Raw genomic sequence first — 12,019 nt, 5'->3', positions numbered from 1 at the left:
CTTAAGTGATTTATGAGGCCATGCAGTCTACCCAGTGAGCACTGTCGAGGTCCATACCTTCCTGCCGGCTCGGTTGTTGTGAAGGTTCATCAGGGCTCTGGCATCCTTGCCTTTCCTTTCCTTGGCATCCACAAACGCTCTGGCAAACTTGATCCCATAGTCAATGTTATCACTGCAGCCACCCCAGTCAAAAGTGCCCTTGTTGTCCTTGGCGGTTCCCTTCTTCTTTGGGTCACAGGAACAGGATTTTAATTCTCCTTGGCTACAGGCCCTGGTGATGGCAAATACAACTCCAGCTGAAGAGATGGCGTAAACAAATGCAGATTCCCGGCTACCTGTAACAAAAATGCTGTTCTTAAAAGGAGTCTGGAATGGCTCGTTGTGAATAACTTTCACTTGATGGCTGTTTAATACTTGTTCTGCCTCTGACAAAGTATTCTTGAAGAATTCTTTCCTAGAGCCAAGGTTCGCTCTTGAATGTGAATCATGGCACTTATTACAAGCCTTTGTCAATTTGGATAACTGTGTAACAACTATCCTTAAAGTAAATAGAGTTTAAAAGAAAATGCAGCAGGAGTCTGCCCTGCACACGTTAGTCTCGTACATGTGCTTTCTTTAACCTAGAATCTCATGTGTCCCAGAAGAGAGGAGACAAATGTGTCTAGGCCTTCGGTTCCTCCTCTACACCACACCGTCTGAATTTTACAATTCTGTCCTTCCATAACATATTTTGGTATTCATGCCACTACAGCTCTCCTGGAAAAAACCTTCCAGGCATTATTGAGGACACTCATATGCATGTAAATGATTATTACTGAAATGCTGAATTCAAAGTAACCTAGGGGCTGAGGTGGGAAGACAGTTCGTGGCAGTAACCATCCCCTCTTGGCATCAACTTGCAAGTAAGGGAGAGATTTTTGGAGGCAATATGCAATATACTTGAGTTACATGCTACGGCTAAATATTAAGGTGAATTTACTTTCTTCTGGAACACCTGCGCTAATTGGGTGAAAGACAGTGAAAAGCTTTTCTTTGGTTTTTCTGGAAGGAAACAAATTTACCGCTTATAATTAGACCTGGGCAAGAACCCTTTGGGGTGCTTTCTTAGAATTGTTCTTTATTAGAGCACAGGCTACTTTCACTTACAGACTGAAAGGTACATATTTCAGTGCAATAACTACATTAAATTATTTTAATAATCTGTAGTAACTCATAACACGGTGTTGTGGTATAGTGACAGATATAAGGCTCTTTAGGGTCTGTGTGCACCTCATTTTTCAAGTGGAGCTGTATTTCATTGTTATTAGCATGCCTTTTTATTAATGGTTGCTGCAGCGAATATATTAACAATCAAAATAGAAGCTGAACAAGCTAATGCCAATGCAAGGAAGCAAATGGAGAGCCATTTTGGTGATTCAATATGTCAAAACGAGTGTGACTTTTTGAACCATGCAGCTGGGAGAACAAACCACCTTTTCGCATCGAAGCCCTACTTGTTTCCGTTTGTCATTCAGTGCTAAAATTTATTATACATCCCTTGCAATATTTGCTCTGCTAGTCTCATTATTAAAAATCAGGAAAACGTATCTACACCATATTAAATGGCACTTACCTCAGCCTTCAAAAAAAATCTCCCCTGAAACCTCTAATCATCAAACAAACCAAGAAAAGGAATCAATCATGCCTTGAAGTTAAGTAGAATCAATTATATGAATATTTGCCATAGGTAGCAGGTAGTGCTCTCCGTAGAGAAATGTGATGGTCGTGGGAGCTGTTTTAGAATTCCAGATTATATTATAAGGATCACAGATGATTTTCTAAGTGAAATTGAGATGTTCTGTAAAAAATGGTGACTAATAGATGGAGATGTAGCTTAATCTCTGGTAGCAGCTTTCAGATAAATAAAATTTTTATCTTACCCATTTTTACTGTTTTAAAAAATACCTTGTCCATAGTCATCCCACTGGTCTGCTAAAACCTGGTTTTGAATTTGGAGTTCAGTGCCCACATTTAGAGATATCACATGGGGGGAAATTCTCAAGTGCATAATCTATTATGTACTAATCCTACTTTTTAAGGAGAAAGAAGAGAAGCTTTAGGAGGTGGTCTTGTAGGGGAAAGCTAGGGAAGATCCACATGATAGAATGTCAGTGACCAGACAGTATTTTGCAAGTTGGTAGAGGAATGAATTGCTTACTCATAGACTGCATCCTGGCTTAACTTGCAAACAAGTACATTGACTTATTGGCTGAAAGAAAAAGAAAATCACTCGAAATCTGCTACATTTAAGAAATAATTTCCAAAGCAAAACCATCACCTTTCTGAATATGTGTCATTTATTATTCAAACTCATTACTAAATAGTTAGATATTTGTTTATTTAAGTAAAAAAATAGCACATGGAATGACTTTTCATTTTACCTCCAGATGTTTTGGTATCATGTAGATACAGCCTTAAGATGTTTTCAGTTAAGTGTCTTAGATGAATCACTTAAATGCTATGTGCAAAATAGTAGCACATTTCAAGAGTTGGCTTTGTAACAAAATAAATTTTGATCTTAGGCCTTTTAGAAAAACTGATTCTGCTTAAAGCCATTGCAATATTAAATAAAATCCAAATCTGAATGGTGATATTTAGACTTGCTATTATGTTACTATTGAAGTTTCTCTAATTTTTGGTTTGAGATAAGTCAAGCAGTGTTTACTCAGTGTATAGACTAGTATAGGTGACTGGGAGGGCAAAACATTAGAAGCTAGGCTTTCTGGAAGGCTATGGATTATGCAGCTCTTTTTTAAAATGCTTGTTTTTTTTTTTTAAAAAAAAAGAAAGCAAGGATGCTACCTAATGACCCTTTTTTGTTTAAGGCTTATTCTAGAATTCTGGAGGTGTGTGCAAATTCTTGTAGGATTATTTTTAAGTTTACTAGTTCTGTCTACATTTCTCTGCCCATGTCTGGGGACAGCCAGTTCAATGAGCAAATTACAAAAGTTCCTAAAAATTGTTCTGGTCTTAACTCTTGTTCGCTGAAGCAAAAGAGGCAAATGTTCTCCATTTCTCTGTGACCACGGGGTATGTTAGTAACTTTTATGTTCTCCTTATATATGGTACTGCCCTTTGCCTTTCCTATTCATCTATGAGAATTTTTAGGTTTCCGAAGGAGGGTTCTTTACAACTCTAAGATGTGAGTTTCCCTCCAAGCAATTAATTGTAAAACTCTTTGGATAGCTTCATTGGAATTTCGTGATTATTTCCAGGATAAGCTACCTTAGGCCAAATTCAGCCTTCCCATAACCAACACAAAATCATCACTGACAGTCACAGGAGTTTACATAAATGTCCAGGAAGAAATCTGGCCTTCTGTGAAGATTGGAAAGAAATTGTGTAGCATGAGTGTTCTAAGTTTTGAGTGCTTTGGCAGAGCATTCGGCTTCATATGAAAGAAATCTGAAGGAAATGCAGTTATAATCTCTAATTTACCTGAAGCCTTAGATTGAGTCAAACTTGTTATGCTTTCTCTATTTATTACCTTTTCCCTCTCAGCCACCGTACAGCTCTGAAGAAACCAATATTGCTAATATTAAGTTAAAGTATTTCATGAATGAATGTCCTGCTTTGGGAGATATACTGTCTTTAGGATCAGTGGTCAAACTTCCTTCCTTTGATTTGTGATCTAAAGGGTTTTTTTTTCATTATGGAGACATCTTAATGGATTTTCATAGATAGACTCTGTAGGTGATCATTTTATAAATGAGAGGTACTCTTAATTTGTAATCATTGGAAATGGCTGTGAGAACTTTGAAAAGGAACACTCCTAATACATCTTAAATACCGAGAGCCTGTACATAATATATGCAAAGATTTCTTGTGCCAGATATTTGCAAACTCTCTTTGACAAGGTCCAGCACTTTGATTGATTCACTGGTGAACTAATCTAGGTGAAGTCTTAAAATTCCATGTAGCTGAAATTTATTATTATCATCCTTTCAAAAATTTTGCGATGTCATATCGAAACTCCAAAAGGAATGCAGAAGAATATACTTCTTAAACTAGAGAATAAAATTGCAGAATATCGCAGTAAATTAACTTTAGGGATACACCAAGAGTGAGAGCACTACGCCCTTGGGGGATTTTTAGAGACATTCAGTTATGCGTTTGGCCTCATAAAACCCTAGGGCTATGATGATTACATGATAGAAACACCCTCTGTTAAGCATTACCAAGTGCACAGCCTGAACGATTTTCTTAGGGGGTAGGGGAGGGCAGTGGGCAAAAACAAGAGGAAACTTCCTGTTTCTGCGATTCACACATAGACTGTTGTGTTTTCAGTCAGATTTCCCAGTAGCAAATGGGATGTGCTGCTCCTTGAAGAAACTGCTAAGGCCAGGTTAAGGGATGGTTTATTTTTTAAAAAATAGGATTTGATTTTCAGTTAATTTTCTCTGTTTGTATACAAGCTAGTGAGCTACTTTCCACATTCAGAACATTTAAGTTTATTATGTAATTAGATAATTTTCAATGTGCTTTCTAAAAAAAGTAAGGAAACCACAGGCATACCCCATTTTATTGCACTTTATTGTGCTTCACAGATACTGTGTGTGTGTGGTTTTTTTTTTTTTTTTTTTTTACAATCTGAAGCTTTATGGCAACCCTGCATTGTCTGATGACAGAATTTTTTGAATAAAGTATTTAAAAATTAAGGTATGTACATTGTTTTTACAGTAGTTAATAGACATGTATGCTGCTGCTAGGTCGCTTCATTCGTGTCCGACTCTGTGCAACTCCAGAGACGGCAGCCCACCAGGCTCCCCGATCCCTGGGATTCTCCAGGTAAGAACACTGGAGTGGGTTGCCAGGGTTGCCATTTCCTTCTCCAATGCATGAAAGTGAAAAGTGAAAGTGAAGTTGTTCGGTCGTGTCCAACTCCTAGCGACCCCATGGACTGCAGCCTACCAGGCTCCTCCGTCCATGGGATTTGCCACGCAAGAGTACTGGAGTGGGTTGCCATTGCCTTCTCTGAATAGACATGGATACATAATGTAATATACATATATATAATTTAAACATAACTTTTATATGCATTGGGAAACCAAAAAAATTCATGTGACTTGCTTTACTGTAATGACTAGTGATCCAGAACCAAACCTTCAATATCTCAAAGGTCTACCTTGATGTATTCATGGTTCTCACCCTACCTTCCATAAATATCCTTCTGCCTAAAACGCACCTGGAGAATAGGTACTCACTGCAAGTTTATCTATTCATTCATTCAACCATTCAATGAATGAGTGCTGCCTACAACATATGAGATACAAGCAAAATGCAGAGAAGGCAGAATGAGTCCCTGCCTTACAGAATTTACAGTTTACTGGGGGAGAAAAAAAAAAGTTTAGAAACAGAGTGACCCAAGATGGAGTAGCTGAATGGGCGGTCAAAGGTGACAAGCAGAGGTTTCTCTCTGCATCTCAATCACACTGATTTGTTATTGTAACAATGACCATTTATGGCCAATAAAAGATGTGGGAATTCTTTCCCAATCTTCTGCTAAATCCTTCTGGAAGGGTCAGGTCCCAGAAAGAAGAGTTTAAAAGTCAAGAGTGCTCTGTGGCTGCTGCTTCCTTTTCTCCTAGAGACAAAATCTGAACCTGGAGGGACAGGCAGGGTTATGACGGGACATGGATAAGAGCCAAGGACACTGTACCCTGACCCATGACCAGCCTCCTCCAAAACTTTGGGCAGGCTTCTTGATTTCTCGAGCCCACATCTGTAAAAGAGGACCAATGGCACCCAACAGAACAAGCTTCTTGACTGAACAGAATGCAAGACAAGACGGGCAGGGACTGTGAAGACCAAATAAGGGTGTGTGTGTGTGAGGGCAGAGCCCATGAGCTGTGTGAAGGCGAGAGACTTACTTCGGAGCAGGACCCTGCCGAAGAGGCTGTGATCCCTGTCCAGGGTGTTGCAGTTCCAGCGGTGCTGGCGGAACTGGTGCTGGCACTCCATCGTCCACTCAGTCACGCCCAGGCCAATGGCACGCATCACATCCGGGTGTCGGTGGCACAGCTGCCGTTGGTGGCTCACCAGGCCTGGCACGTTGTCACACATCACCCTGGAGGAGCCACTCGTAGCTCTCATGTACCTAGGAAGGACCAGCGTTGGGGAGAGTCCTGAACAGCAAGGCCTGGCAGGGTGTTTCCCCAGAGTGGGAAAAGTTCAAAACAGTATTTCATATATGAATTCTTTATCCTGTAGGGGATATTAGAACGCAAAATTTGTTTTGTTTTGTTTTTTAAAACTTAAGTTCACTGGAGAAGTGGCACGGCAGGTATGGTGAGTGATCTGGTAGAAGCCACTCCAAAACTAAGTGCTGACTGTTTCTTGGCCATGAAGCTAAGGCCACCAGATGAGGCTCTGGGCAGAGTGGGAGAGGCAAGGTCTGCAGTCCAGGAATGGGGTGAGGGGGAAGGGCCAACAGGTTTTTGGAAGACATTTTTCTCAAGAAGGCTCTGATCTCAATATACAGTGTGTCCAGACTTGGTTTTGGAGGAACTAGACCTTTAGAAGCTCCTCACTGCCATTTTGTTGATCTGATGTTTAAGTATCTCAAAGAAACTGTCTGTCTAATCAGCACCTACTGGGATCTGATGCTGCACTCTCTGCACAGACATGCCATTCTTTTCCTACTAAAGAATCCTTTAAATATTTCCATTTTCCAGCTCTTTTTTGGCTTTATAGAGAATCCTTGGAAAAAAATCTTTCTATTGTTATTAAGGATACTAAATGTTTGGAAGAATCAAACAGTGTTATAGCTTCATAAAGTACTTTTGAAAAGAAACTTTAACAAAAAATTACATCATCATCTCTACCCAGATGTTCTCTATTAGTTGTGAAATGTTTAGAAAGGTACCTTTTATATAACCCAAGCTGCCATAGGTGTCTTTTGAAGCGATCAAACAAGGAGAATGTCTTTTTCTTGTATTTTCATTATTTTATATGATCATAAAATCGTTACAGCTGTGACTCCCCAAAAATATATTTAAGTGACAGCTGAGAGACAATGTGACAAAAAGCCTGGGCAGTAAATAATGTTTATACACCCATGGAAGCCGAAATAGTCATTTTATTGAAAAATGGTCACTCTGATAAATCAATCTTTGATCCTGTGTCAGCAATGTCAAGGCTAAACGCCTTTCTGTTCAAAGCAGCTTAGGAAGGAATTGAACCCCTCTTCCTATCAACCCTTTGCCTTGCTTCTTTGGAGAGCTCATGTCTTCCTAAAGCTTCCTGCTCTAGTCTTTCATTTGGCCAAGATGCCTTACTTTTGCCAGATTCTTTAAAAAAAAAAAAAAGCACTTCTTAACAGATAACCGATCTTTCTAAACCGAGTTTCAAGTGTCTGTTCTGAAGTTTTTAGGTGCAAAAATGTTAGAGAGTTCTCAACTCTTTTCTCAAGATCCGAAAGAGATGGAGAAGAGTTTGTGGGTGGGGAGAGCCTCTACCCTTGTAACATTTAAGGATGATAACTTGTTAGGTTTCAAAGTTCCTTCACTCTGCAAAATAGATAGAAGATCACCGTATAAAGGGACAGCAGCAAAGTTACCCTTTGAGATGACTGGTTTCGAACAGGGTAACGTCTTAGAGTCCCCGACTTCAGGAGCTTTCTATTAAGGTGGGAGTCTCTACCTGGGGGTAGCAAAATGTTTTTCCGCCCCACTGGGGTGAAGCACTAGGAATGTGGAAGGACGAGAAATAATGCAAAATCACACTCTTTGGGTTCTACGGCTTGCGCCTGCCTGAATCGGCCCGTCGGTTTACCTTGAGGGTTTTGCGGGGTGGGAGCAGAGGGAGACGACTGTAGTTTTGGAGGTGAGTTTACACGCGCGCGCGTGCGCACGCATACACAGACGTCTCTACTACTGGAGCTAGAGACCCGGCTAGCGCTTGTCTAAAAGATCCCGATTTTGCTGTCGCTCAGCTGGATCCAAATAAACCACACATCCTAGCTCTCGTTTGAGGGGCAATGTATGTGTAGTGGGTGGGGGTAGTGGTGGAAGGATTGGAGTTGTCAAAGCCGGAATGGCCTTCCGAGGAAAAGGGAAGGGGTGATAGGAGAGGGCAGCAGCTGGGACTGGGTTGGAATCCGTGACTGCCACGGCTGCGAGGAAGCGCCGCCGGGAAGGATCTATGTGACCAGTGCGGTCTCCATTCCCATCTCCAAAATCCCTCGGCGCCCGTGCGCGTGGACTTACCACCATGAAGAGCTGACCTCAGGGCTGAGCCAGGTAAAGAGTAGAGGGAGCCAGAGCCAGATTCCAACGAGACAGGCGTTCATATTAACCCCCTTGCGTCCGCATCAGGTCAGACTCCGTGTGCGGGCGCCATGCGTGCCCGGAGCAGAAGCGCTCAGCGCTGGGAGCGCCTCGTCACGGCCGCCGGCGCCTCGCCGCGCCCCCGCCCCCCGTTCGCGTCTGCGGCGAGTGGCGAGACTCGCCGATAAAGTTTCAAGCCACCAGCGGGGCGAGCGATAAAGGCCAGCTCGGGCCGCCTCGCCCACAGCCAATTCCCCAGGCGCGGCGAGCGCGGGCTGCTGGAGAGCTCTGCGCGCCTCAGGCGCGTCCTGGTCCCTTCAGCTCCCTGCCCGCCCAGGCGCAGCCGAGGGAGGAGGCGCTGCGCCGGGCAGGGTGGCGGAGGCGGTGGGGGTGGGGGGAGCGGTGTTTTATATAAGGGTGGATGAAATGATGGCAAGAGGGGAGGAAGAAACACCTCTGCGTGGCCTCGAGCACCCGCGGAGGCAGGCACCTTTCGGGAAGCTCCGGGTCAAAGAGCATCAGTGGGTCCCCAGCTGCGGGACCAAGCGCTCGGGATAGGCGAGGCTACAGAAGTCGCCCAGCGTGCAATGTGGGGAAACGAGGGAGAGGGTAAAGAGATAGCTGTGTACAGGAGGCAGAAATCCAGAGCTGATTTTCAACTCGTTCCTCCGCTTCTCTCCCTAACACCGAAAGGAAGAGCAAACACTTGTGAATTTGGAGCTAAGGAGGGCAAGGTTGGGGAGGGAGGGGCCAGGCCTCAAGGAAATGAGGACCTGTGGCCTTGATTCCTCCGTGCTGGGCTTATATACAGAGCTCGCAGGGAGGGGAGCCAGGAAGGTCCCTGACCCTCCGGACCTCACCCAGGCGTACTCAGCCATAGCGTCTGGGGAAGATGCGGCTTTTACGCACACCCAGCTCCTCCCTGGCGCAAAAGACCATGCAGGGAGGAAGCGAGGCAGCAGGAGCCGGCCGAGGGTCCGCGCCCCAGCCCTGGTCGTGCCTCTTGTCGCCCGGGCGCTCAGCTTTTGCGCCTTGCGGAGGTAATGGGCCATCGGTCCTGATCTGGGCCCCCGGAGAGCCCAGAGAAAGAGGCTTGAGCCCGCGGGTGGAGCATCTTGAGCAGCAACTGGCTTGTAGCCCCGCCGTTTATCACCGGAAAGGAAGGAAGACCAGGAACTGGCGGCGGCCGTGAACTGTTCCATAGCTCTTTTCCTGGGGAGGGGAGGGGGGGGGGACCCGCCGCCCGCCTGCCCGCGGAGCATGCCTTGGGGAATGTGTGTGCCTGTTGGGGGTTGGGTGGGCGCTGTATTGTTAGCAGAGAATGGAGGGGTGGCGGTCCAGATAGGAAGGACAGGCTCTCCCCACACCCTATTCCTAGAGCCGAGACTGGCCGGAGCATCAGCTCTCGCTCGGCACGAACGAGGTGAGAAGCTGGACGGGGCGAATCTCGGGAAAGCCAAAAACCTGAAAGATGCTGTCATCGCCACCCCTTCCCCCCACTCCCCCTCAACCGCTGGTCCCTGGCAGGTCCAGCCCCTCCCAGGCTGACCCAGATACATCCCCGTTTGGGTCCGGAAAGGGAGGGGAGGGAAACAAGCACCGCGCCACCCACGACTCGGGAAGAGCAGGGCTCCGCGCCAGGGCCGCTCCATATCGCTGGGCCGCGACCCAGGGGAAGTTCTGATCGGTCTGTGCCGGGAGGGAGGGAGGGGCAGGGGAGGAGTGGGTTGTGTTTCTGCTCACAGTGTGTGCACAAGCTGGTTGTGTGTGTCTGTGCGCGGGTGGCGGTTAAGGGGAGAAGAGGAGAGTGATGTGATAGGCACCAAACAGCAAGAAATATCTCATTTACGTCTATGCTTATAAAGCTTTCTCCTGGGTAAAGCAGAAGAGTAAGCTAAAATATACTTCCATTCTCTTTTGTCCACAGTCCCTGCACTTCTACCAGCGACTAGTAAATACTGTAGTAGAGGCGTGGGTGTGTATGTTGGGAAAGGTAGGCAGTCATATGCTTTTCTCCTGGACAGTGAGGCCTGAAACTATCTAAAACACTCAAGTTCCACCCACCTCAGCGCATCTCCCAGTAGAGGGGAGTTAGAAATACATGGAGTGTGACTGTCAGCTTAGAGGCCTTTCCTCCCCACCCAGGGAGTTATGGAGTGGCCGGGAGATCTGCCCTTCAGTTGTAGATGAGGCCAGTGGAATGACCTAAACCTGAACCAGACCTCCTGGAATGAGATCAGGACCATCCCCAAAACTAATGAAATCCACTCCAAAGGACTTTATCCTGGGGCAGGAGCAGTACCTCATGACTTGCAGAGAAGAAATCAGCCTTGGTGAATGGCGAAGGCTAAAAAAGTTCCAGAAAAGCTAAATCCAGATGTGAGAAAGGTTCACACAGACACTTCATCCTGTCAGGTCTGTGATTCTGTCTCTGACATTCTCCACCCCTATTCACTTCTAATCAACTAGCCCTGTACAAATTCTCTGCCTGCCCAGCAGGTCTGACTTTCCTCCTACCTCATCTGTACTGAGATGGAGTGCTCACTACTAGAAGCTGGGAAATGCTCAAGAAGATTAGGAGGGAAGAAAGTTATTACAAATGTCACCTCTCTTCCAATAAACACTACCATTCTAAGGAAAAATTAAGTAAATTGCACATGATTTCCACCTTGCTATAGCAGATGATGAGTTAGGAAAGAGAGTTCAGAGTGCCTTTAGATCTGTGCATTTAATATCTCACTTTTTATTTCTCATTGAATTGATTGTAAAATTCATTTACTGTATACAGAACCCAATTCTCTTTCTGGATATTAATGTTACTTTGCTGGTAACTTTAGTATAGCATTGTAGCCAAATGAGTCAGTCTATTTTCTTAGTTAGATCCATTGTTTGTCTAATCTCCCAGGACAGAGAGAAAACTAATTTACTAGCAAGCCATCTCCACCCTAAAAATGGACAGTTACTTCTTTAACCAAATAGTCATTTGTGTTTCAGTCTGAACTGGCTTCTTCCTAAGGCAGTGACCCCGATTTAGGTACTCACTAACTAGTGATTCAAAAGTCTAGTATTTCCAACTTAGAATCAATGATCTTAAAAGAACATTGTGTATTAACAGAACAGATCAAGGAGGGGAAATAAAAACTGTATTTTTTTTGCTTTCTAAATCTAGTATATATATATATATAATGATACAGATAATATATCATATAAAAACAGAATGTCATTAAACCTTTTTTGCTTGCTAAATCTGTCCATCTAAGAGAATCATATGCATAAAAATTTATTAATAAGTTTTATTAATAAAGAATTTAGGAGTGACTAAAGGGGAAAGGGGGCAAGCCCTTAAGGGCAAGGAAGACACTTCAAATTTCAAACTTAACCTTAATTTTTATGTATATGATTCTTAGATGGATACACTTAGCAGGAAAAAAAGTTTTAATGATATATATCCCATGTTTTTATTTGATATACTAGCTGCATTCATAGGACTTCCCTGGTGGCTCAGACAGTAAAGAATCCATCTGCAGTGCAGGAGACCTGGGTTTGATCCCTGGGTCAGGAAGATTCCCTGGAGAAAAGAATGGCTGCCCACTCCAGTATTCTTGCCTGGGGAAATCCATGGAGACAGGAGCATGGTGAGCTCCAGACCATGGGGTTGCAAAGAGTTGGACACGACAGAGTGACTAACTCTTTCACTTTTACCTATTCTTTGT

At 44.2% G+C, this 12,019-nt stretch overlaps 1 protein-coding gene across 1 annotated transcript in view; it reads right to left on the bottom strand.

The window, feature by feature from the left end:
• Positions 1 to 9,083, bottom strand: part of WNT2 (Wnt family member 2) — a 46,476-nt gene extending 37,393 nt beyond the window's left edge. Inside the window, exons 1-3 of the mRNA XM_069587949.1 lie at positions 8,247 to 9,083; positions 5,910 to 6,136; positions 58 to 335 (exon numbers count right to left, since the gene is read on the bottom strand). Of these exons, the coding sequence (XP_069444050.1) occupies positions 58 to 335; positions 5,910 to 6,136; positions 8,247 to 8,329 (588 nt within the window). The 5' untranslated portion in view covers positions 8,330 to 9,083. The remainder of the gene's footprint in view (positions 1 to 57; positions 336 to 5,909; positions 6,137 to 8,246) is intronic.
• Between the last annotated feature and the right edge of the window lie 2,936 nt (positions 9,084 to 12,019).

The sequence above is a fragment of the Ovis canadensis genome, chromosome 4, assembly GCF_042477335.2.
Source record: "Ovis canadensis isolate MfBH-ARS-UI-01 breed Bighorn chromosome 4, ARS-UI_OviCan_v2, whole genome shotgun sequence".
In the NCBI taxonomy this organism is placed as follows: Eukaryota; Metazoa; Chordata; class Mammalia; order Artiodactyla; family Bovidae; genus Ovis; species Ovis canadensis.
This window is presented reverse-complemented; position numbering and strand designations above follow the sequence as displayed.